The 26,431-nt window shown below is 35.9% G+C and overlaps 1 protein-coding gene across 1 annotated transcript; it reads right to left on the reverse strand.

The window, feature by feature from the left end:
* Positions 1 to 543: 543 nt before the first annotated feature.
* LOC127509156 (protein Hook homolog 2-like) lies at positions 544 to 18,690 on the reverse strand. Its single transcript, XM_051887669.1, has 22 exons — positions 18,488 to 18,690; positions 17,401 to 17,483; positions 16,133 to 16,205; positions 15,980 to 16,030; positions 15,676 to 15,808; positions 12,381 to 12,448; positions 10,704 to 10,766; positions 10,538 to 10,618; positions 10,291 to 10,454; positions 8,931 to 9,071; positions 8,648 to 8,849; positions 8,450 to 8,560; positions 8,286 to 8,367; positions 8,103 to 8,169; positions 5,975 to 6,112; positions 4,792 to 4,879; positions 4,135 to 4,169; positions 3,978 to 4,060; positions 3,717 to 3,820; positions 3,517 to 3,624; positions 3,356 to 3,427; positions 544 to 1,755 (listed from the first exon to the last, which is right to left on the reverse strand). The coding sequence occupies exons 1-22, from the start codon at positions 18,656 to 18,658 to the stop codon at positions 1,624 to 1,626; spliced, it is 2,250 nt and encodes a 749-aa protein (XP_051743629.1). The 5' UTR covers positions 18,659 to 18,690; the 3' UTR covers positions 544 to 1,623.
* Between the last annotated feature and the right edge of the window lie 7,741 nt (positions 18,691 to 26,431).

The following is a 26,431-nucleotide window of genomic DNA, read 5'->3' on the forward strand; positions in this document are numbered from 1 at the left end:
TAGTTCTAGTAACTCTAGCTGCTGCATTTTGTACGAGCTGTAGTTTATTTATCAGGCGAGCAGAACAACCACCCAGTAGAGCCTTACAGTAATCTAGCCTTGAGGTCATGAACGCATGAACTAACTGTTCTGCATTTTTCATTGAGCGCATATGTCATAGTTTAGATATATTTTTAAGATGGAAGAATGCGGTTTTACAGATGCTAGTAACATGGCCTTCAAATGAGAGATTGGTATCAAAGAGCACACCCAGGTTCCTAACTGACGACGAAGACTTAACAGAGCAGCCATCAAGTGTTAGACAATATTCTAGGTTATTACGTGAAGAAGTTTTTGGTCCAAAAATTAGAATCTCTGTTTTTTCTGAATTTAGTAGTAGGAAATTACTGGTCATCCAATTTTTTATATCAGCTATGCATTTGCGTTTGCAGGTTGTGAATGGAAGTCAATGGAACGAGAAGTGTAGAGCGATGGCCCCAGTGGACTTTATTTATACATGTACACCTCTTTAGCTAATGTCACAATGAACTCACACAAAACAGGTTATTTTTGTACCAATAATCTCATTTATTGTAGTGCAAAGAGAAGGACAGTCAGATTAAAGTGATTTATTCATGTACCGACCCCATCAGTCCCACACTAACAACACGATTGAACACTGTGATAAAACACAAACAGAACTATCAGAACATCATCACTGTGACAGAACATTCATAAAGCAAAAAACAGTGAAAAACTGCAGCGTAAAGAACAAACAAACATCTGGAGATCGTGAGCGAACAAACCTCAGTGTTTGGACTGATAAGGGTGAGATCAGTAGTGTTTCTGGACATACAGTAGTGACTGAAGATCAATAAATACAAGCTACAGGATCCGTCCTTCAGCAGCAGACTTTGGTGACGTTACAGTTAAAAAAACATCCATTATAAAAATGGTAAAGCAGCAGTTTTCACATGCAAATGACAACATGTGCGGGTAGAAAATCCTCTAGAAGTTCATCTCCGATTAGTGTCGTTTCCAGTTCCACATTCACACAAAACACAGCAGCTCATATTTAATCAGACACATAATGAAACTATGATTAAATGAAAATAATAATAATAATAAAAGCACTTCATTTGTTTGATGCATTAAAGGCATCCCAGCATTCAGAGTTTTGGTTTGTGATGAGATGTCACACACATGATTGACAGCTGTCAGATGATGATGGATGATTGAAGGCACTGAGTGTTTTAAGTGCACTCACACATGCACCGTACCCTGATGAACACAGAAAACTACCGTACAACATTAATAAAACCCTCAAAACATCATTAAAAGAATCAAAATGTTGATCTACTTCATTCGTTCCTGCGGCCCACTTTAAGACCCTCTGGCACTAATTACCACTAAAATAAGATGCAACTACATACTGACACTCGGGTCAACTAAAAATAAACAACAAAATGTCATCTAAAAGATAAAAATCATCCTCCATGTGTTGTTTCTACATTCTCAGCAGGACTATCAGAAAGTGCTGAAAGAGAAATAAAGTGAAGCATGAACCCCTGCGTCCCAAATAGGCCACGGACAGATCCGGTTGAGTTTGTGAGTTGATCGTCTGAATGGAAGATCCATGTTTGTTCATCTGGGCTGCAGACGGGCCAGTCCTCGGCGCGCGTGTGTCGACTGTCTCTGCTGGGCCAGGAAGGACTGAGCCGAACCAGAACCAGATCCGGATCGCTCTCCAGCCACCTTCTGATGAAGAGCCATTCCCTGAGAATCACACAGAAGGAGATAGCGTACGTTTAATGATAGGAACGGAGTGATGTAGAGCTCAAGTTGATTATTAAATGCACAACATGCAGAATCTGTGAACTGCTGTTGATTTTAGAGAAAATAATTTCAACTTGTCCTTTTATGGAAGCTTGCTTCCGCCACATAATAAAAAAAATTAAAAGGTAATTCTGAGTTCTCTAGCAATTCTGACTTTTTCACATTTCCGAGTTTTTTTCTACATTTTATTTCTCACAATTCTGACTGTATCTCTCAACTTTATCTCTCACAATTCCGAGTTCATTTTTCGCAATTCAGTTTATTTCTCGCAATTCCAACTTTTTTTCTTACAATTCTGATTTTCTCAACTTAATTTCTCACAATTCCGAGTTAACATCTCACAATTCTGAGTTCATTTTTCGCAATTCCGAGTTTATATCTCGCAATTCCGTTTTTATTTCTCACAATTCCAACTTTATTTCTCACAATTCCAAGTTTATTTCTCACAGTTCCGACTTTATTTCTCACAATTCCAAGTTTATCTCGCAATTCTAAGTTCATTTTTCGCAACTCCGACTTCATATCTCACAATTACGACTTTATTTCCCGCAATTACAACTTTATTTCTCTCAGTTCTGACTATTTCTCGCAATTCTGACTCTCAACTATATTTCTTGCAATTCCAACTTTGTTTCTCACAATTCCAAGTTTCTCACAATTCTAAGTTCATTTTTCACAACTCCGACTTTATATCTCACAATTAGGGCTTTATTTCCCGCAATTACAACTTTATTTCTCAACTTTATTTATCTCAATTCCGACTATTTCTCGCAATTCTGATTTTATTTCTCATAATTCCAAGTTTATTTCTCACAATTCCGAGTTTATTATATCCGAGTTTACGACTTTATTTCTCAACTTTATTTCTCTCAAATATGACTATTTCTCGAAATTCTGACTTTATTTCTTGCAATTCCGACGTTATTTCTCGCAATTCCTGTTATTTCTCGCAATTCCGATTTTATTTCTCATAATTCCAAGTTTATTTCTCACAATTCCGAGTTTATTTTCCGCAATTCCGAGTTTATTTTCCGCAATTCCGACTTTAAATCTCACAATTACGGCAATTACGACTTTATTTCTCAACTTTATTTCTCTCAATTCTGACTATTTCACACAATTCCAACTTTATTTCTCGCAATTCCTACGTTATTTTTCACAATTACAACTTTATTTCTCTCAATTCTGATTTTATTTCTCATAATTCCAAGTTTATTTCTCACAATTCTGAGTTTATTTCTCACAATTACGACTTTATTTCTCAACTTTATTTCTCATAATTCTGACTTTAATTATCGCAATTCTGAGTTCATGTTTTGCAATTCCAACTTTATATCACACAGTTTTGACTTTATTTCTCACAATTCCAACTTAAATATTGCATATATAATGTTATTTAATTAATATTTTGGTAACAACAATATGGTCCCATACCATACTATCAAGTGTTACTAAAATATTAATAAAAACTATAATAGTACATAAATAATACTCAAGACTGGTCACAAGCTGTTCTGACTGATCTGGAATATCTTCTTACCATGTTGTACCATGCCGAGATGATGAGCTTCTCCTCCTGGTCGTGTCTGGAGCGCGTCTTCTCAAAATCATGCTGAAAACAGACAGACACGAGAACAAGATGATCATTACCATAGTAAAACAGAGTCACAGACCAATAATGAGTGTGTTTGTGTGTCTGACCTCCATATGTTGTATTTTTCTGTCTTTCTCTGTCAGCTGGTTCTTCAGGGCCTGAACTTCAGCAGGAACAGTGTTACTCTTCTGCTTCGGGTCTAGAGTCTTAATTACCTGAAACACACACATATGACATGTGCACTGTTATCTGTGTGTATAGATATATATTATCTTTCTGCATCCTGAGTAAACGAAGTCAAACTGACAGTGCGAGCTTTGTCCACGTATCTCTTGTATCTCTCCTCCATTCGTCTCATATCTTCATCCTTCTTCTTCAGGATCTCCTGCAGCTCATCGATCTTCTTTGCCACTGACAGACACACACAGACAGAACTTCATTACTCAGTAGCTCAGGTGTTTCCATAAGACTAAACAGCTTTGTAGTGTCGTGTATGAAAGTGTCTGTGAGCTGTTAATCAGAGTGACCTTTGACCTGCTGCTGGTCATGTGTGTCTGTGTTCACTCACTGTTGCTGTCAACGGGCGGCTCCAGATCATCGATCACCTCTCGCTTCTTCTGCAGGTCAGAATGAGCCTCATGAAGCTTCACCCTGCAGAAAACACATACAACATTAAAACAACATTTGATGAGCAACGCTGCTTCACAGAGTTTAGAGACACTCACAGATGCTCCTCCAGCTTCTTCTTTAACAGCGACGACTGTTGAGAAAGAGAAACAGATCGGTGAGACAGTGACAGATGATATTCTGTGTTCATCACAGCACATTTACAACTCGGTAACAATCAGTGTCCAATCAGAAAGCAGACGGGCCTGTGGGCGGTACTTACAATGACCTGAGGCGGCGGATGATTGGTCGATTAGGAGAAGTGGGCGGATAAAAACAGACGAGCAGGCGTTAATTTCATCACCGCAAACAAAACAGTTACAGATTGCACACACAAATCAACCAGACAGAGACAGTGAGAATCTTTACAGGGAAATTCTGTAGTTTTGCATCAGGATCAGATGATCAGGTGAGTGATATTACATAAATCACAAACAAATGGACATCACTCAATCACTGCTGTCTGAGGAGATATGCCATTCACTACACATTTAACATTTATGAGATATTTCTGAAGGAAAGGACTTTCATTCGGGATTTGACTGGTCATGATTTCCAGACGAAAGACAGATTGTCCATCAGACCGCAGCATTGTGTGTTTGTGGATTTGAATTCAACTTCAGATGAGTGATTTTAGCTTGAACACAATCATGATGTGAGGAATGAGTGGCTTGAATGAGTTCGGTCAGGTGTGTGTGTGAGAGAGAGTTACTGACGTCCTCAGTTTTGCTGTCCTGCTCCTGTAAAGCTCTCTGCAGCTCCTCGACCTGAGAAGTCAGCTCTGATATCTGCTGCTGACTCAACCTGACAGACACAGACAACACATCATATGCTGATGTACACACCTGCTCAAAAGTTCAGAATAATTCTGGAGGATCATGTGTAGGTCTATGGAGATAATCAATATTTCGACTTATCGCAAATCGCACGTATTTGTGGAAGAAAAAAATGAAAATGATCCCATGATTTACTCACCCTCAAGCCATCCCAAGTGTATATGACTATCTTCTTTCAGATGAACACCATCAGAGATATATTTAAAAATATCCTGGCTCTTCCAAGCTTTATAATGGTTGTAAATGGGGGGGCACATTTTGAAGCCCCCAAAAATGCATTCATCCATCATAAAAGTAATCCATACGGCACCAGGGGGTTAATAAAGGCCTTCTGAAGCGAAGCGTTTTTGTAAGAAAAATGATCAAGATGGCCGTACGCATCGATTTGCGGCGGGAAGAGTGACCTCTGACCCGAATTAAAAGAGAAATGTCGGAGGATTTTGATATAAGAGGAGCTTGAGTTTATTGCACAGCCCTATTTGTTTACGATACTCCTACATCCTGCGCCACACATCGCATTACGGGTTACTCTTGTGGCGCAAGTCGACACGCGCAGTATGTGTATGGCTGTCTGCCTGAAGCTAGTTATTTGAATTTATAAAGTTTTAAATATGGATATTTTTCGTACAAAAACACATCGTTTCACTTCAAAATGCCTTTATTAACCCCCTGGAGCCGTATGGATTATATTTATGATGGATGGATGCATTATTTTGGGTTTCTGAAATATCAGCACTTTTGGAAAGTCTATTGTCCAGTCGGATTGGAGAATCAGAACTAACTGTTATAAATATAATAATAGCCCAATTAGCTTATTTATATACCAATATAATAAAAATTAAGATTATAATATGGTGATAATATCGCATATTGCGATATTGAGCCACTCAAAATCATCGCAAGGGAAATCCCTATACCGCAACAGCCCTAACCATGTGATACTGAAGACTGGAGTAAGTGATATATCAGCTAATATATCAGTGTATAACCTTCACATTCCTCCAACCCACTGAAACACTCATCAGACTTGCTCCTGATCTCTCACACACACAAACACACACACCTGTTCTGAGTCTCCAGTGTGTTCTGGCAGCGCTGCGACTCCTCCAACTGTGTCTGCAGCTCCTCCAGTCTGTGTCTGTAAGACTCCTCCTGAACACACAGCATCTTATTCTCCTGCTGCAGACGCACGACCGTATCCCTGACACACACACACACAGAAAACACCTTCATATACACGTCAGACTCATTATCTTGTGTCTGTGTGTGATCAATGTTGTGTTTTGAAACTACTAAGCTGTTCAAATGTTAAAGTAGAAGTCCAGACACTCTACTAGCCTACTAAAAACAATTACTATCCATGGTGAAATAATTCAAGGGGTCAGTCTTGTAAATTTTGTGATTATCAGATTGTATAATTACATACTGTATATAGGGCTGCCCCCTAATAGTTGACCAATATTTAGTCGACAAGAAGAGGCTTAGTCGACCAAAATTGGTATTAGTCAGTTAGCTGCAGAAAAAAAAACCTCCACAGGAAGTGGTGAAATCACAGTAAAGTGAAAAGATTGTTAACGGCAGGAAATCCAGACATTCGCCTGTCATTCATCATATCAACCTCAAATATGGCTTATCACTTGAAACATACAAGTAGTAGCAATTTTACATGTCCGCTCGCACTAATGTTAACCTAGATAAATGTGTGCTATTATTTGGCGCATATCCAAGTGTTTGTGTGGAGAGCGCGCTTACTGTATGACATGGAGGCGCATGGTGCGATCACTTGCATTTAACTTAAAATACTTTGTCAATTTTGCTCATACAGATAAGAGTAATGCAACATTCGAAACTGTAATGGTTTGCTTTTATTTCTGTAAACTGCGCTTTCTGCCGTCTCGGTCTCAGTGAACTTGAGTGCGTCACAAAAATGAACCGAAACTCAGCGTATTCTTGCCTCACACACATGAGAAATATATCTATGGAAAGCTTGAAATATCTATTTTTAAATTAATTAATTCAAATCTAAAATAAATATTCTCAGATTATGTAATCTGTATGAAACACGTGTCCACTACTGCGGAGATGACAAGTCAGCATCATCAACATCTCTGTAGCGAAAACACACAAAACACTAGTTTATCAATTAATTATAAAAACGTTCAAACAGTCTCCTTCTGTTTTTTCATGACACACTCATAATCATTATGTTTGCCGGCGTGCTGCTGGAAGATTTGTGCGTGCACTTGAGTGTTAATTAGGCTATTATATACAGGTGATTAAAGGCTCATTATTAGGATTTATATGGTTTATTAATATACTTTATACTTTATTAAATGTACGACTACTAGTCAACTAGAAAAATCTTTAGTCAAGGGCAGCCCTGTATAATATATATACATACTTTATATTATATATATTACAGTACATATTATATTCTGTGCAATATACATGTATTGTGTACAATTTATAAAATTCATATAATTCAGAAATCACATTTTAGACTAAATATTACTGAGGAAATTGAAAAGAAAGTTTTCATTTAGCCAAAAAATGAAACTGAAAATATATATTTTTTTTTAATAATGAAGAGTGAAAACACTCATATATTTATATTTTGGAATTAAAACAGTATTTAACAATTACTTTGCTAAAAAAAAAAAAAAAAAAAAAAAAAAAAAAAAAAAAAAATATATATATATATATATATATATATATATATATATATATATATATATATATATATATATATATATATATATATATAAAAATGCAACACATGCAGAGTTATTATAGTTAACTAAAATGATAAAAACAAATTTGTTAGAAGTAAACTTTTAAAGAAAATATAAAAAAAAAAACTAAATAAGCTAAAACTGAAATATTCATAAAAAACTATATAGACATATTAAAAAAAAAAAAAAAAAAACTAAAATTAAACTGAAAATTTTAAAATAAAAACCAATTCAAAATATTAATAAAAACTATACTAAAATACCTGGGGAACAGCAAGTCAAACATAAGTAAATAATGTTTTATATATTTAAAATATATAAAATTATTTATATAAAAATGATCTATTTTTTATATATTTAAATATTTCACGTTTCTTGCAAAAATAATTTGTAAATAATTTAACAAACAAGTACATTCAAGTTAGCGTTTCTGATGTGTTAACACTGGCTAGCGCTCACCTGAACTCTGTTGGCATGATTTCTGACGCCAAGCTGCCAACTGCTCCCGAATCTCCACTCAGAGAATCTACAAACACACAGAGTCAGGGACAGAGCTGATTGGACGACAGAGTGAGAGAGGGCGGGGCGTGTGCTGCTTCTGCTGGTACATGCTGTCAGGTTATGATGCTGTGTGTGTGAGACCTGTTAAACACTGCTGCTGCACTTGAGCACATCTCAGCTCTTCAGTCGTCTCTCTCAGAGTGTCCCGCTCAGATATCAGCTTCTACATCACACACATTCAGAGCGCGACTGTAAGACAGTCATTATCATTTCATCTCATGTGATGTGAGTGATCATTTTTGTACCTCTCGCTCCTTTAGAAGGGTCTCATATTTGTCGTTGAGGTTCTTGTACTCAAACTGCCACTTCTCAGCTTTCATGGCCTCTGCCGAGTGTTTAGCGCTCATCTCGTGAGCCTGAGGAACACAAACATCAATCATTCATTCATCTGAATGTACCGTTTCAGATGACACGCTTCTGAGCAGCGTTCAGCGTCTGCTCACCTGTCTCTTGTAGGTGTCGAGCTGCAAGCGGATGGTGTTTGCTCTGCGTTGCTCCTCCTCCAGCTCGCAGGTGCGCTGCATGTAGACGTGGTTCCTCTCCTCCAGCAGTCGCACCTGTCTGCGCAGATCTCCCAGATCCTCCAGTTTGCGCTTGTACGTGTCCACCATTGCCTCCAAGCGGCTCACACGGTCAGACGAGTGCCTGAAAAACATACACGAGTGATGAATGACTGAAGAAAGAACGTGTGGTTTGAAACAGAGGCTTCATGTCTCCGTGTCTGACCTGAGGATGTCCATCTCATCTTTAAGGGACTGGGCCTCCTGAGCGAGGCTGGTGAGCTCCTCGTTCCTCATCTGCAGATCGCTCACCTCTCGCTCCAGAACCTCTGCTCGCACCCGCTGGTCATCTCGACTGCTCTCCAGCCTGAAACACATGAATCAGGCTTCCGGTTTGGTCAAAAATCATATGTAATAATTATGACAAATAATGCAGTTTTAACATTTAATATCTCATATCGCTGATGCTTATATGATATCAAGATGATATCAAAGCAAAAAGGACCCATCAGTTTTTGCATTCACACTGAATCTGGATTTGAAAGTGGATTGAGATCTCCTTCTAGTCCATTTTAGTGTAACAGATTAATTTAATGTTCACATTCACACAGTGTTAAAAATGTCAATTCTGTTACACAGTACAGTAACAAAACTTAAAAATGTCAGACATAGAAATATATATTTATAATAAAGAAATAATATTAATATCATAATATTACGAGTATAATATTACATACTATAATATATAATTATTTATATACTATATAGAAATATATTTTATTTGTATTAACTGATATAGCCAAAGCCAATTAAGTATTATTTATGATTAATTTCGATTAACTTAATTTATAAAATGCAAATAAAATATAATATTATTAATATATTACATAAATAATACTACATTATTTATTTATTTATTATCATATAGAAATATAATATTGTATTTGTATGAACAGATATAGCCAAAGCCAATTAAGAAATAATGAATAATTTATTATGATTACTTTTATTTATAATATAATATGGAAATAACATATTATACCATATTATTACTATAATATTAGATTAATGTAATACCATAATATAATCTATTTTTATATATTGTATAGAAATATAATATTGTATTTGCATGAATAGATATCATAATTAAATAACAGTATACATTTATTTGGATTAATAATTTAATTTATAATGTAGAAATGGTATATAATAGTATGATACTATATAATTAAATTAAATAATTAAATACTATATCCGATATAATTATTATTATAAATAACAAAAACAACAACAATAATTACAATGATAATTAATTAAAATAAATAATAATAATAATCATCATTAATTATTAATGATTAATTATGATTAATGTTATATTATTTGTCTACATGACTAATCTAGCAAAATCGAATCATTTAAAACTTGAAATTCATATTTTCATATATAAATGTAGGTTATGTATGCTTCTGGTTGTTCAGACCATAACCACAGAATCAGAGATGTTTACAAATCAGATTTGGACATCAGTGTGAACTAAGCCTAATCTTTCTGGGCCCCGTGGTAGAGCTGCGCGAGGGGCCTCACACCTGTAGTTCTCCTCCTGCAGCTGCTCCATCTGACTCTGCAGCAGCAGCAGCTTCTTGTTGGTGATGGTGGAGGAGACGTCGGATGGCTCGCAGTGAGTCAGACGTTCCCGCAGAGACTGAACCTCCACTTGCAGGGAGGACTTCTCCTCCATCAGAACGGACAGCTGAAACACACACAAACACATCTCAGTTTTTACCTCAGCTCTCTTGAACTCTCTGGCATTTATTGTGGTTTAGTTTGAGTCACCTGCTGCTGGAGCTCTCGGCAGCGCTGGGACGTGAAGTCTCTCTCGTCTGTCTCTTCACTCAGAAAATAATACTTCCTGGACTGAGGAACAACAAAACAGCCAGAGAAGAGTGAGATAATGAAGAAAACACGAGCCTGTCCGATCCCAAAAACCACACACGCTCACCTGACTGTCGAAGTCCCCGTACGACTCTGGAGATCCTGCCTCCACAGGCTCTTTAGTGAGCAGCTGAAAGACAAGCACAGTAACATCTTCATTAGATCAAGCTCACACAGCAGTCACATGCTCAGTCTGGTGCTCTTTATAGATCTACACAGAACAGACAGACCTCTGGGAAAACAGAACGAGTTTTCACAGACATACAGAGATCAATGCAGAGACTGTATTCCTCGTCACTCTAATGTGGGAAAAACACCTGAGGGAGGAAGTTACAGAGAAAATACAAGAATAAAGCTCACTATGACAGCACCTTTTTTTTATTACATTAGAAATGAATCATAATTAATGATTACTTCATTGGCTTCTGGCTATTTCAGTTCATACAAATACAATTTATTATATTTCTATATACCATTATATAATTATAAATTATAGTATTATGTTTATGTAATATTATATTAATAATATTATATGAACATCATTTCTATATTAATTTTGTAATTAATCATAAGTAATATTGTAAATTATATTATAAATGAAACTTGTAATTAATTATGAACAATTACTTCATTGGCTACTAGCTATATCCATTAAAAAAAAATATTCATATTCATACAAATACAATGTTATATTCTATATATATATATATATATATATATATATATATATATATATATATATATATATATATATACATATTGTATATATAATATGTAATATATTAATAATATGATATCAATATTTCAATATTATGTTACAAATAAAATTGTAATTTATCATAAATGGCAAATACATTATGATATATAACATTACATAAATATAATACAATAATAATAAGATATAATAATATTTAGAATATTTTAATATTAAAATATTTCATATTAAATGAGTACTATTTCAATTTTATTTATGTTATAAACAAAATTAATCATAATTTATCATAATTATTAAATGGCAAATACAATATTATATTTATATATATATAGTACATAAATATAGTACATAAATATAATACAATAATAATAAGATATAATAATATTTAAAAAAATATTTTATATTAAAACAGGAATTTCTTGTTCTTCTGGAAAAAACTTTGGCATGTAACTTTTGCCCTGCTCTGTTTGTTGTAAACCCATGAATGAGGGCTCAAACTGTGCAGCTTATTGAGGAGAGAGAGGCGTGATATGAGTTTGAGCAGTGAAAGGCTGTAAAAGATTCACACAGAAGGAGAAAAAAGACTTCACAATGACAAAGCATTAGTTAGTTCTGAGTGTTGAGTCAAACCAACCAGATCACAACAATAAAACACTCAATTCACAGAAAACATGTATTTGAAAACAGCACAAGACCGTCTACTTTTAAGGGAATAATTAGTAATGATGATCCAAAATGATTATGAATCAGGAATAAATCAGTCTGGGTTTGTGTCTTTAACATATTTTCACATCAGAAAACTCAACTATGATCTTTAATGCTACTAGCTAGCTGACATTAGATAACATTCCTTGAGTTGTCTGCATAAACTCACTCAAGAGTCTCTGATTAGAAGATATCACTGAAGGACTGTGGGTGATTTGTTCTGGAGAAGCCACATATATCTCTGAGCGCAATGTAGTCTGTTTTACTGTGTGCAGGTGAATGGAGAGCACAGACACAGAGGAGTATTGGAGGTGTGTTGAGTACCTCTTGTATGGCCGTCATCACAACATGCTGCACTGATTCCTCCAGCGTCATGATCTGCTGAATGTGATCTGTGAAGACAATCAGTTCATGATTATGACATCTGTCAGACAAATAAATGCTATTTCACAGCTTCATTTTGTTCACATCATTGTGAGATTAATAAACATACATGTTATGAAGACATTCTTCTACATTCAACCAGGAAATATAAATAAAACAGTAACACTTTACAATAAGGTTCATTTGTTAACAATAGTTAATGTATCAACTAACATGAACTAACCATGAGCAATACATTAGTTACTGTATTTGTTAATCTTTGTTAACATTAGTTGATGAAAATGCAGTTGTTCATTGTTTAGTTAATGCACTGTGAACTACCATGAACAATGTTAACAAGATTTTAATAATGTATTAGTAAATGTTGAAATTAACATTAACAAAGATTAATTAATGCTGTAGAAGTGCAGTTCATTATTAGTTCATGTTAACTAATGAACCATATTGTAAAGTGTTACCAATAAAATATATACTGCACTGGGGTAGAATGACATGAAATTATTTAAATACATATTTGTTCCACTGCATCTAAGTTCACTTTCCTTTGTTTTCTGGAAACCAGTTCCAATGAATATTGTATTACAGTAATAAATTGATTATACTGTGTATCGTCACTGTCGGGTGATATCTTCATCTGCAAAAATGCTAGTTTTCAGGAAATGGAAAAAACACTTTACTTTAATAATTTAACACGGCATTGTCAAAGTTGATATAGTGGTTTTATATATTGTCAGACACTTGCATGTGTCATTTATATCATTAACATTTTACCAAAATCAAGCTCAAAAGGAGTTACAAGTTTTTTGACCAGTGAATTTCTGAGAATTTAGGACATACAGTTTTGGCAGTCATTACAATCTGAAGCATCTGCATCTGTTTTTATCAACTTACAAGTTATAAAGTTTACTGTATCTTTGTGGGCGCTCGTTTTTTTCTGTAATTTGCCCAAAATCTCATGTTATTAAAGACTATTAAAGACTTGGGAGTATTGGCTGTGACTCAACAAATGTTAGACGAAGACACTCTTCTTCAATTTTAACGGTTAATAGGTTTTATAAATACAATGCCTTTTTAATTTAAGTGAACTCAAAACAATCTTCATATCAGGGTTCCTACACATTTTCCATTTCAAAATTCCATACTTTTCCATACTCAAATTTCCAGACCTCCTTCCAAACGATTTCTGCCATTGGTAAGCCTCGGTCTCCTTTTCTATGTTTAAATTAGTGTTTGATTGTTGAAATAAAGTTTTGTATTTAGTATTCACATCTAGGCCCTTCTCTTCTTAAAACCACGTACCTGTGTGACTTTTGTTGGGGATTAATCTACAATTACTAATATATTCTCTGTTTAACCGGGTGGCGTAGTGACTTTGTTTTTTTTTTCCTTTCTGACCATACCACTCGCTACATAGGCGTAAATATTTAATTTGTCTATTAATTCGATACATTTACTTTATAGACATCCTATTGTGATTTATCCATTCTGGTCAGTGTTTGCTCTGTTGTTGGTATTGGTTGTTGGTATCGAAGCATTTTTATAGAGTAGCCTACAAGTAACCTACACAAGCTCAGTATGACAGTTTCCCTAATATTTTAGAAATTCATAACTTTATAAACATATCTGCAAAGTCAAGAGAGGTGAAAAAGGTGATGTGTAGGAACTAAATAATTGTAGGGGTGTCTGGGGGCTTCCTCCCCCAGGAGAAGATTTTTATGATTTTAACATGTAAACAAAGCATTCTGGTGCACTCTGACAAGAACATTAATGGAAAAAACAACATTTGCTTTAAGTAAGCTTTAAAAAAGAATAATAAAAAAAAAAAAAAATATTGGCACTACACTCTTCGGATCTAAACGATTCACATAAATTACGTATTTTGATTCAAAAAGTGACTAGTTTGCAGTTATGATAAATTAGAAAACTGAGTAGAGCCAATAGTCTGGAAACACATATTTTTCCATACTCTGATTTCTTTTTTCCATACTTTCCCGACCTGGAAATTACTCAAATCAAATTCCATACTTTTCCAAACTGCGTAGGAACCCTGTCATATAAACCCATTGTAATAAAGGTCACATTTAACTGTGCCTTTAAATTATCAGGGCTCAACACTAAGGCTTTTTTCTACTGGCCCAGTTGGGCCGGTTCAGATCTTTACCTGCCCAGCTACAATGCACAAAAAAGTTATTATTTTCATTGTTTTTGACCCATGTAACCTTGTAAAAAGTGCTTTATGATTTTCAGGTAGGTCTAACAGGTAAATATACAGAAACTAAATATTCAAACACTGCACAGTCTTCACTGTATAAATTATAAATTAAATATAGATTAATCCTTATTAAAGCAACAAAAGTTATTCAGTCAAGAGCAGTGAGTGATTTTCTCATTGTCTTTTGTTCTATGTTTTATATTAATGACACAGACAGCAGCAGGTTTATTATGCTGCTGTCACTTTAAGACCTGACACACAACGCATATCTGACACACATCCTATTTTTCTTCTTTACATTCATTTAACACTTTTTAACTTATTTAAGACTGTCCTTTCAAGGATACTCAATAAAACTGGCATTTTGACATAATTTTGTGTGTTTTTGTCAGTTCAAGCATGAAAGAGAACTCAATGCACCACTGGCACGCTGTCTGAAGCTGCTTTCTGTGCGTATTTTGGGTGTTTGTTCTCAGAGAGCTGCTTCACAGATGCGCGCCAGTACAGAATTGAGTTCTCTTTTTGCGTCTTATCATGCCTGAATGGTTTAATAGCACTTGAATGAATGATAGCACCATCATATACTGTAGCGCAGCCAAAGGATGACAGGAAAAAAATGGATGCAGCATAAATATTTTTTAACGTGTTAATCTGAGAAGGAAGGAAAAAAAAAAAAAAGAAACCCCAAAATTAATTTTGACAGCCATAAAATATAATCTTTATGACATTTAACATGTCTTAATCGGACTACAAAAAGTTTCAGAACCCATTTAGAGAATGTTGATAACAGGTGTAAATGGCACACTATGGGAACTTGCATCTGGCTCTTCCCATCATTCCCCTCAACTAATCATCTCCCATTGTGCTCGTCTCTCTCTGAGTCTCCATTCATGATGTCAGTGGGGGTTGCTTTAATCTCCTCTCGGTTTTTGTTCTCTTTTCTAGTCATTCTGATCACATGACTCTGGGTTAATAATCCCTTCATATCCTGTGAGTGTTTGGGTCTGTTACGAGCAGCTGTACCTTGTTTCTGATCACAGCTGACAGCGCAGCCCAGAACCAGCTGCAGCAAACGGCCCAGTTCAGTCACGTCACCCATCTCACCGATCAGACTCACGTCAGGGACGTGCTCATCAGACACCTGCTGACTCAACACCTGACAGAGACAGCACACGACACAAGGAGATGTGTGTTACTAGCCAATAACAGTTTCTTTAATAGTTTAATATAACTAAATATACATATATATGTGTGTGTAAAACCTCTGGTTTAAAGGCTCAAATAAAAGATGCGTTAATACAGACTTCAATCAAACCTCAATACTCACGTCATGATAATACTCCATCATGCTCTGAAGAATCTTCTTGAGGTTGCTGACCTGTCAGAGCATATATATGTTCACTGAGACACATGAACACACTGTATACTGTACAGAAAACACCTGAGCAGAACGAGAAAGAGTAAAGCTAGAGTAAAATACCTTCAGCCTCCAGTTTGTGCCACCCTCCTCTTTTATCCTGCTGAGCCATGTTTCATTAAACCAGGATGGATCTCTGACAAAAACAGAAAAGCAAACAGATGCTCTTAAAACACAGAACCAACACAATTTTTAGTATGCATCCTGATTTAGACCAGCAGAAGGAAAGATTAATGACTTTAATATTGCCCCTTTCACAAGATGTAATATGAGTCTCTGGTGTCCCCAGAATGTGTCTGAAGTTTCAGCTCAAAATACTCCACAGATCATTTATTATATCTTGTCAAATTTGCCTCTATTTGGGTGTGAGCAAAAAAACGCTGTTTTTGTGTGTCCCTTTAAATGCAAATGAGCTGCTGTTCCCAGCCCCCTTTCCAGAAGAGGGCGGAGCTTTAACAGCTTGTGCTTCAACAACAACAACAAAGCTGGAGAATCTCACGCAGCCAAATTGACGATTGTCAGTAACGGTGTTCAGCCTTACATTGTTCAAACCGGAGTCGGACACTGATGGAGAGACTCAGGAAGAAGTTACAACTTTTACAATGCAACTGGACATTTCTGAACGGATAGTGGATAAATTTATGTAGTTGCTGTGGAGTTGATTCAACTCATCGACTAGCATGTGCCGTCATGTTAACCTTTTGTGCAAATCCAGTGTTGAATTGACCCTCATTTGTGAAGCAGCCCGGCGTAAAACGACGGCATGGTAACAACACTCTACTACAACAACTCTTCCTCTTCTCTAAAGCAGCCCAACATGGCCTCACCCCCTTTGTTGTGTGTTCTCGGGGGCAGGGTTTATGTAGTTTTTAGGGTTTGTGATGTCACTAACACAGGAAGAAGCTCGTTGTAGTCCCTACCAGCCATTTGTTGTAGTCCTTAAAAAGAAAATATCTCCCTTTGCATTGAACTTTGAGTGTTGTAATTTTGCAGATGTTTTTTTATGCTCAAACAGCAACATTACACACTAACTACAGCTAAAAAAGTGAAATCATAATCAACCACCCCTTTAAATATGAGTCTTTTTTTTCCATCTTAACACTCAGGACATAGTGTTCTTGAGGGAGAGTAAATGATTATTATTTATTTAACATGAAGACATGAGCAGCTGTCATATTTGACATTGTCAGATGTGTGTTGGTGGATTAACAGTGTATCAGACATCCAGAGCATCTGTCAGATCAGCTTTCAGATGAATATTTGACGTTCCATCGCAAACATTTGAAGAAAGTCACACCCACATGTGATGACGTGAACACACACACACTCACATTTTGTTGAGCACATGTGCGATGGCCACACCACTGGTCAGCTCATGTTTGCTCGCACACGACGGCACCTGAAATGTCTGCAGCTGAAACACACAGACAAAAGTCAGGACAGAAATTAGACGTGAAGACAAACACTGGACAGAGTTTAACATTAATGTCCTGTTTAGGGTCTGAGACGTATTTAAAAAATAAATGAATAAATACGATTAAAATAAATAAATATATTAAAATTAATAAATTATAAAAATAGATTACAATAAATAAATAAAAATAGATTAAAAAAAATTAATAAAACAATAAAAATTAATTAAAATATACAAATAAACAATACATAGCACAGTATAAAGTAAAAATTTTCCAAATAAAGTTTTAATCTTTCACAGTATAAATTGGGTCTTATATATATATATATATATATATATATATATATATATAAAATATTAGGATGGGTGTCCATCACATGTTTGAAAACTCTTGGTATACTGGAGAACAATTACATTTCTTAAATGTTCAAGCCTACTTTATGATCTATTAGACAGTTTACAGTAATATTATCTGTGTCTACTGGGTCAGAGAAACATTAAAAGACTAAAATAATAGGTTACTTATTATTCTGACACATTTGCAGCAGAAAAAGTCAATATGAGCAGCTCTTGAGATCACAAACAGTGAGTTTACTGAGGTAAAGTAAGGGTTTGTTTCTCAACTGTCTTCAAAAATGACGTCCCCTTAGAAGGACATTTATATTATTTAATTTGATGAGGATTTAATCGGAGGTTATTTTAGGTCTAAGTTGTTTTGAACTCTTATAATCAGCTCTAAACTCATTTTAAGACCTTTGATCAGTTACATAACGAGTTTAACACACACGGTATAAAGCACTAATAAAAGCGCCAGACTGATTTACGAGTGTATAATCCACAGAAAACAGCAATTCATACAATAAAATTCATAAAGTCTGAGGAGATTCCACCTGCTGCTAACAGGCTAGCGCGCTACACAAAAACAAACTACTTTATTCTCACTGAATACAGGCAAACATGCTCTAAATACCACAGTAAGTGAATGGAATGGGTTTATATCTTACCCAGATAAATAAAGAATCACTCAGTTGATGTTTATTCAGGCTCATGGTGCCGGTTTGTGCTGTTACACACACACACACACTAGCAGCGCTGCTAAATGCGCGCACACAAACTGGACGCGTCACCGACGCACATATTTGCGCCGCGAGAACCATAGTAGGCGCCGTCGCCATAACAACAGAACGACGCGCGCTCTAGATATTTAACTGAAATACATGTTGAATGTCCTGATGACAGCGGTCCTTAAATGTACATAATTGATTAAAATGACATAAATATACACTTACTGAGTTATCCAGTCACGTTTTTTAAACACTAAACATGACCTCTTTAATATAGTGCTGTCACACAGTTCTGCTGTGTGACCACTAGATGGCGCAAGCCAATAGCCAAAAAGTGAACAGATTTAGTGTTATTTTCGGTTTCTTAATATTGTATTTCTTGTCGCCTTCAAGCTGGGGGAAAACTAGCGTCATCTGAATTAATATTGTATTCATAATGATCTCAAAACGCGTCTACTGTGGTAAACAATGTGGATAATTAGGCTAACAATTCATAAGTGTCTGACACAAACGTGTTCTTAGAAATATTTTGGATTAGCATATTCCCCTCTCAGATCTATCCCATATAAATCTGGACAAACGGCTCTTGGCAAAGTTACTGGAAACATAACTACATTTTTCACCATGACAGCCGATGGTTAAGCTCTCTATAATCAGACACAGATCTGTGTTTATATTCCCTCTCTCGGATAGTTGACATCTCTCACATACTTTCTGTTTCTGCCTGGCCCATCCGCCTCACACACACACACACACACACACACACACACACACACACACACACACACGCGTGTGCGTACGTCACTTCCTGCTCCTCCCATCCGGACCTGTCAATCATCTGTGGTTACCCAACACCTCTCATGCTGTTACTGTACGTGCACTCACGGTGTAACTTCCTTTCCTGTATGTAATATAGGCATCATAATTCATCATTTACTAATGGCTATTCTTCCATTAATCTGACAGGTCTGGAGCTGCTCTGACCCGCACAGGAAGTCCTTCACTTCGGACACTGGGTCACTAGTTTATAAACTAGTGTCTGGTTATGGTTAGTCATCCTCCAGGGGTTCATGACTAACAAACTGGCAAAAGACAAGAAGGGGATTTTCACAAGGACCGGCTATTTTCATTCAGGAACCTTCCTCTTCTCTGCTCTCCATCCGTCTCTCTGTCCAGATGTGCTTCCTAAAACTATTTCCGTAAAATAACCGTGACACACACTGTTTATTTTCTCCCTCTTGTTCTCTTCTCGTTGTACATTTTACATATTGTATTGGCAAAGCATCAAAACACAAACATATTGTGACAATGGGGGGAAAAAGACATAACAAGGTGGCAGTAATGGTAATGTTAATTTAAAAAAAAAAAAGAGAGAAGCAATAAAATAAACTTTCAATAAGACATTAATAAGTTAAATACTTTTTTATAATTATAAATTATTTAATAATACATAAATAACAGTGCTGTCAAATTGATTAAAAAATATGTCAGTTAATTTTAAAATAATTTTATATATATAAATACAGACTACTTTTGTATATATATATGTATGTAAAAGTATGATGTGGCAGTAATGGTATATTGAAAATATAACCATATTTCATGTAAAAAATGACAAACCATAAAATAAAAAAAAACTTTCAATTAGTATTTTAAGTAAACATTCTAAAATTTTAATACACCTAATAAGGTATAAATGATAAATAATTATACTTTTGTCTAATAATTATTATTAATGTAATTAGTTTAATACAGTTATTTTAAAATATATATAAAAAATATCTAATAGCCTACTTGTAAATGGTGTGTCTGATCACTTATTAACAGCTCAAACTCTCTCCTGAGAATAATTTATTCATGTGTGAAGCACAAACGCTGCAGGACGACTATAACGAACAATAACATTAAATAACACTTTATTCAAATGGGGTCTCTGCAGATTTCAGAAATGACGTTTTCAGACTCTAATTTAAGGTTACACACCCACATCTGACGTCAGATCAGACTAAACAGACTAAATAAACACAGAAACAGTGTTGGTCCAGATTGAATGCGTGACGGTTTTGTGGGTGTCCTGCGTCTTTAAAGCAGGAATGTGGGCTGCTCTGAATGACTGGCGGGAGTGCTGGCACGTCGCAGCAATGCGCCAGGTGCAGGAAGCACAGGAAAATCAACACGAGTTTGCTGAACTCCAGGAAAGCAGTGGGCAGGGCAGGTGTCTCGACCGGGTGAAGCGCTTTCAGCTGGATCTACAAACCCACGACTCCAGACATGAGCTCATGAGGGCAGGGCGACAGGACAGGTGTGTGTGTTCACCCCAGATCCACTGCAGATGAAGATTTACAGCCTCGTCGAGGGCGGATCTGTGTTGCTCTGATACGAGGGAGAGTCAGAATGACAGCACACGGGTGAAAACCCTGCAGATGTGCCCAGAACAACGACAAGGGCCATTAAATGAGGTTTTAATGAGGCGGTGTGTTGACTCAGAGACCATGCAGGTGCTGCTGGAAGAGCTGGAGAAGAAAATAAACATCGTAAATATTCCCTCCTCCTTTCATCTGAGGAAACTTTAGCAGGCGCTATACAGACGCAAAATGGCAACATAAAAGTCAAACAGCTTTTAGACGCCCGAGCTTGATTTATTAGTGTTTTCTAAGTCAATTTGAACAACCCATTGATCTTCAGTGTTAAACTTTTGCATGCAGCTTGTCCGTTTATGAGATTTCACCTGATAGACGATACAATGAAAAAAAAATCCAGAGCAAAACTCCAAACAGTCGTCTAAAACACCCAAGCAACTTAGAATATCTTGGAACGTGCAACTTTATCTTAGCAACCACATAATAGCACATTACAAACCACTTAAAATGCCTTGAAATGGTACATTGTCACCCTGGTAACCATCCACATCACCCTTGACACTTACAGTATCTTAGAAACTACATAGCAACACCCTGGCAACGACCCAAAACACCTTAGCAACTGCATAGCAACACCCTGAAAAAGACCCAAAACTACATAGTTATGTTAACAACCAAAAAAAAAAAAAATAAATACCTTGCAGTTGTTCAAAACCCTAGCATCTTATTTTAACAACTGCATAGCAACACCCTGGAAACCACCCACAACATCCTTGCAACTACAAAGTAACACATTATAAACCCTGTGTTTTAAAACGTGTTAAATACTTTGTAATTGTACAATGTTGCCCTGGCAATCAGCCACAACAACTAAATAACTCAGACAACTTAGAATGTCATTGAAACTGCATAGCAACACCCTGGAATCCAACTGAAACACCTTAACAAACACAAAGTAACACATTATAAAAACCAGGTTTAAAAACGCATTAAATATCTAATCAAAAATATCTTAGCAACTACATAGCAACACCCTGGTAACCACACAAATCACCCTAGCAACCACATAGTAATGTTAAAAAACATATTAGAAAACATGTTAGATACCTCGCAATTGCATAATGTAATCCTGGCAACCGCCCAGAACACCCTAGCAACTTAGAAAATCTTAGCAAGCACATAGTAACACATTATAAATTACTATAAATGTCACCCTGACTTTTTATAAATGTCACCTTGCAACTTTATCTTAGCAACTGCATAGCAACACCCTAGCAACCACAATACATTACAAACCACTTAAAATGCCTTGAAATGGTACATTGTCACGCTGGTAACAACCCAACTCACCCTAGCAGCCACATAGTAACATTACAAAAAATGTTTGAAAACATGTTTGATACCTTGCAATTGCATAGTGTCGCCCTGGCAACCAACCACAACAACTGAACAACTCAGACAACTCAGAATGGCTGCATAGCAACACCCTGGTAACCACTCAAAGCACCCTAGCAACCACATAGTAACATTACAAAACATATTAGAAAACATGTTAGATACCTTGCAATTGCATAGTGTCGCCCTGGCAATCAATCACAACAACTGAATAACTCAGAATGGCTGCATAGCAGCACCCTGGTAACCACTCAAAGCACCCTAGCAACCACATAGTAACATTACAAAACATGTTTGAAAACATGTTAGATACCTTGCAATTGCATAGTGTCACCCTGGTAATCAACCACAACAACTGAACAACTCAGACAACTCAGAATGGCTGCATAGCAACACCCTGGTAACCACTCAAAGCACCCTAGCAACCACATAGTAACATGACAAAACATATTAGAAAACATGTTAGATACCTTGCAATTGTATAGTGTCGCCCTGGCAATCAACCACAACAACTGAACAACTCAGACAACTCAGAATGGAATAGCAACTGCATAGCAACACCTGGAAACCAACTGAAACACCATAACAAACTCATACTGACACTTTTTAAAAACCATGTTAAAAAACACATTAAATACCTTGCAATTGCATAATCTCATCCTGGCAACTGCCCAGAACACTTAGAAAATCTCAGCAAGCACATAGTAACACATTATAAATTACTATAAATGTCACCCTGAAACTTGCAACTTTATCTTAGCAACTGCATAGCAACACCCAAGCAACCACATAACATTACAAACCTTGAAATGCCTTGAAATTGTACATTGTCACACTGGAAACCATCCACAGCCCCCTTGCAACTTACAATATCTTAGAAAACATGTTGGATACCTGACAATTGCACAGTGTCACCCTGGCAACCAACCACAACAAATGAACAACTCAGACAACTCAGAATGGCATAGCAACTGCATAGCAACACCCTGGAAATGAAACACCTTAACAAACTCATATTGACACATTTTAAAAACCATGTTAAAAAGACACTTTAAATACCTTGCGATTGCACAATGTCATCCTGGCAAAAACCCAGAACACCCTAGCAACTTAGAATATCTTAGCAACTTCATAGCAACACCCTGAAAACCACCCAAACTCCCTAGAAACCACATAGTAATATTAAAAACCATGCTAAATACATTGAAATTGTACATTGTCACCCTGGCAGCCACCCACAACACCCTAGCAACTAGTGGAGAATTTTGTATGGAAAATTAAAAAAATGTAGCTTAAAAATGAATGATTTTTTAATTATTTTGTAGCTTAAAACTAATTATAAATAAAAAATGAGTGGCAGAAGTGGAAGCAACTACTAAAATGACACAAAATAAAGCAACAGATTTAGGCCTGCACAAACACAGCTCAACTATCTGAGATTTACTGCCGCAGAGATTGTGGTTGGTGGTTTGTTTTGGTTCTTACCAAGCGTAGAAGAGTCTTGAGATGAAATAATTTACAAGTATGATTCATCCCGAGTCACGGAGCGATAGACAGCGAACTCATGTGACACAAGAAGATGAGACAGGTGCGCCAGGAAGACCAGGTGAGCTTCATTCCTCAAACATGATTTATTGCTGTTGGTTCATATCGACTCCTGCGCTGGCATCTGCACATCTAAACACACGGTTACACAAGGCCTGCAGTGAGTCACGTCCCACTGGCCATGTGCTGCCACTGCATGCGTGGAAGTGTGTGTGTGTGTGTTTTCTGGGAGACACCCAACACGTGTCGCCATCATTATGGCCAAATCCTCCGATGCTCAGATGGGTTCGTAGGCCGCAGCAACACGACACTGCTGCTATTGTTCAGATATGAAAACACGCACACAATAAACAAGATTCAGGCTTTTCAAGAACAGCGTCTGGTGACCTGCTTCACATATGTAGCATCATGTGCACATGACAACCGTGCCGTGTGTCATGGGCAGCACGGGATTGTGGGAGCACGTTTCGGGATGCTTTGATTCTGCTGATCAATTCTTTCAATGATTCTCATTTTGACAGACAATGTTTGAAAAATACATACATTAAAAAAATCATACCGACTTCAAACTTCTGAATGGTATTGTTTTTGAAAGAAGTCTCTTCTGCTCACCAAAGCTGCATTTTTTGATCAAAAATACAGTAAAAACAGTAAAATTGTGAAATATTATTACAATTTAAAAGATTTCAGCATTACTCCAGTCTTCAGTGTCACATGATCCTTCAGAAATCATTCTAATATGCTGATTTGCTGCTCAAGAAACATTTCTGATTATTATCAATGTTGAAAACAGTTGTGCTGATTCATATCTTTATGGAAACCATACATTTTTTCGTGATTTTTTTTATGAATATAAACAGCTCAAAACGTTAAAAAACTTTAATACTACTTTAAACTGAAAACCTTCGAAATTCAAACTTTTAAAACTCAAACTTTCTTGTTTGGCTTTCTCAAGCCAACTTCAATGTTTGTTTACGAACTTTATTCATCTAGTTTGAAACAGAAATCTTTTGTAACATTATAAAAGTCTTTATTTTGATGAGTTTAATGCATCCTTGCTGAAAAGTAGTTTGTCTGATTGCAAGAAACAATCAATCACACATTCAAAAAAAAAAAAAAAAGAGAAAGAAAAACAATTGCTGATTCCCATGTGAAACTGACAAAAAAAAAAATAATAATAAGATGACAATCATTAAACATGTTTTATTACATCATCAGAATTTTTTTTTTTTTTTTGAATGTTAGTGAAAATTATACGTAACACCCAACAGTGCGACCTGTTGAACTGAAGGTAAGTAAAACAAAAGGCGGCACATTAAAATAATGAATTAGGTTTATTAAATGAATGACTGGACAGGATCACGGCAGTACCTGAAAAACTTGTGCTATAAATCACTGCATCCACTCTGGACTCTTTAAGTTTAGATTACATTTTAGGTTTGCAAACTAAATCCAGTAAAGCTCTTAACCACTCATGTACACCCATGTTGATGCATCCGCACCCATACTGACACACAAACACACTTCATATGAAGGACTATCAGCACAAATGAACCTTTAAACAGGTTTTGTGGCGCTAATCTCGTAATTATCATGTGCTTTAAGAGCCGCCGCAGTGGATTTAGTTGGTGCCAGTCGGTGTTATTTTAGTATCATTGAGATATTATTATAGTTTTTGCTAATACTTTGAATTCGTTTTGTAATGTTAATTACTTAGCAACTAGCTGTAAAATAAGTTTTTTTATATATATATTTTATTTTATATCAGTTAACAATTATTTTATTTCAAATCACAAAAAGGTTTTTATTTTTATATTTTCCATTATATTTTAATTTTTGTTAAAGGGTTAGTTCACCCAAAAATGAAAATTCTGTCATTAATTACTCACGCTCATGTCGTTCCACACCCGTAAGACCTTCATTAATCTTCGGAACACAAATTAAGATATTTTTTAATTAAATCCGATGGTTCAGTGAGGCCTGCATTCACAGCAATGACATTTCCTCTCTCAAGATCCATAAAGGTATAAAAACATATTTAAAACAGTTCATGCGAGTTCAGTAGTTCTACCTTAATATTATAAAGCGACGAGAATACTTTTGTACGCCAAAATAACACAATGACTTTTCAACAATATATAATTCTACTTTAAGCAAATATGGATAAACAAATGTTTTTGAATGAATTAATTTCTGTGACAGCATCAAACACTACTTACAATTTAAAAACTAGAGTGTATTTCACTATAACAAATGCAGCGCAAGGACTCAAATCAGTGAATCAATTTCTTAATCGGTTCATTTACATGCACCATCTGAACGAACTGATTCACTTAAATGAATCAGATTATTGACTGAAACCAGTCATTTTGTCACGCTGACATGAATACAGATGCCCTGATTACAGTCATGGGAGTGTCCCTTTGAAAACCAGAATCACTAACGAAAATAAACCCCACAATCTGCAGGATTCACCATGCATTCAGTACTCTCACATAAGTATAAACTTAAAAAATAAATGCAAAAACAGAACAAAGACATTCACAGCTGTGCTTCTGACTCATGCTTTTACAGTTATCGTCCA

The sequence above is a fragment of the Ctenopharyngodon idella genome, chromosome 3, assembly GCF_019924925.1.
Source record: "Ctenopharyngodon idella isolate HZGC_01 chromosome 3, HZGC01, whole genome shotgun sequence".
Lineage (NCBI taxonomy): Eukaryota > Metazoa > Chordata > Actinopteri > Cypriniformes > Xenocyprididae > Ctenopharyngodon > Ctenopharyngodon idella.

What these genes read in the sequence shown, in the direction of transcription:
- LOC127509156 (XM_051887669.1), bottom strand. Translation starts at nt 18,658, where the DNA reads ATGGCGACGGCGCCTACTATGGTTCTCGCGGCGCAAATATGTGCGTCG. An exon ending in GCACAAACTGGAGGCTGAAG is followed by an intron (nt 16,031 to 16,132) that starts GTATTTTACTCT and finishes ATGCTCTGACAG; the next exon opens with GTCAGCAACCTCAAGAAGAT. An exon ending in TGATGGAGTATTATCATGAC is followed by an intron (nt 15,809 to 15,979) that starts GTGAGTATTGAG and finishes TGTCTCTGTCAG; the next exon opens with GTGTTGAGTCAGCAGGTGTC.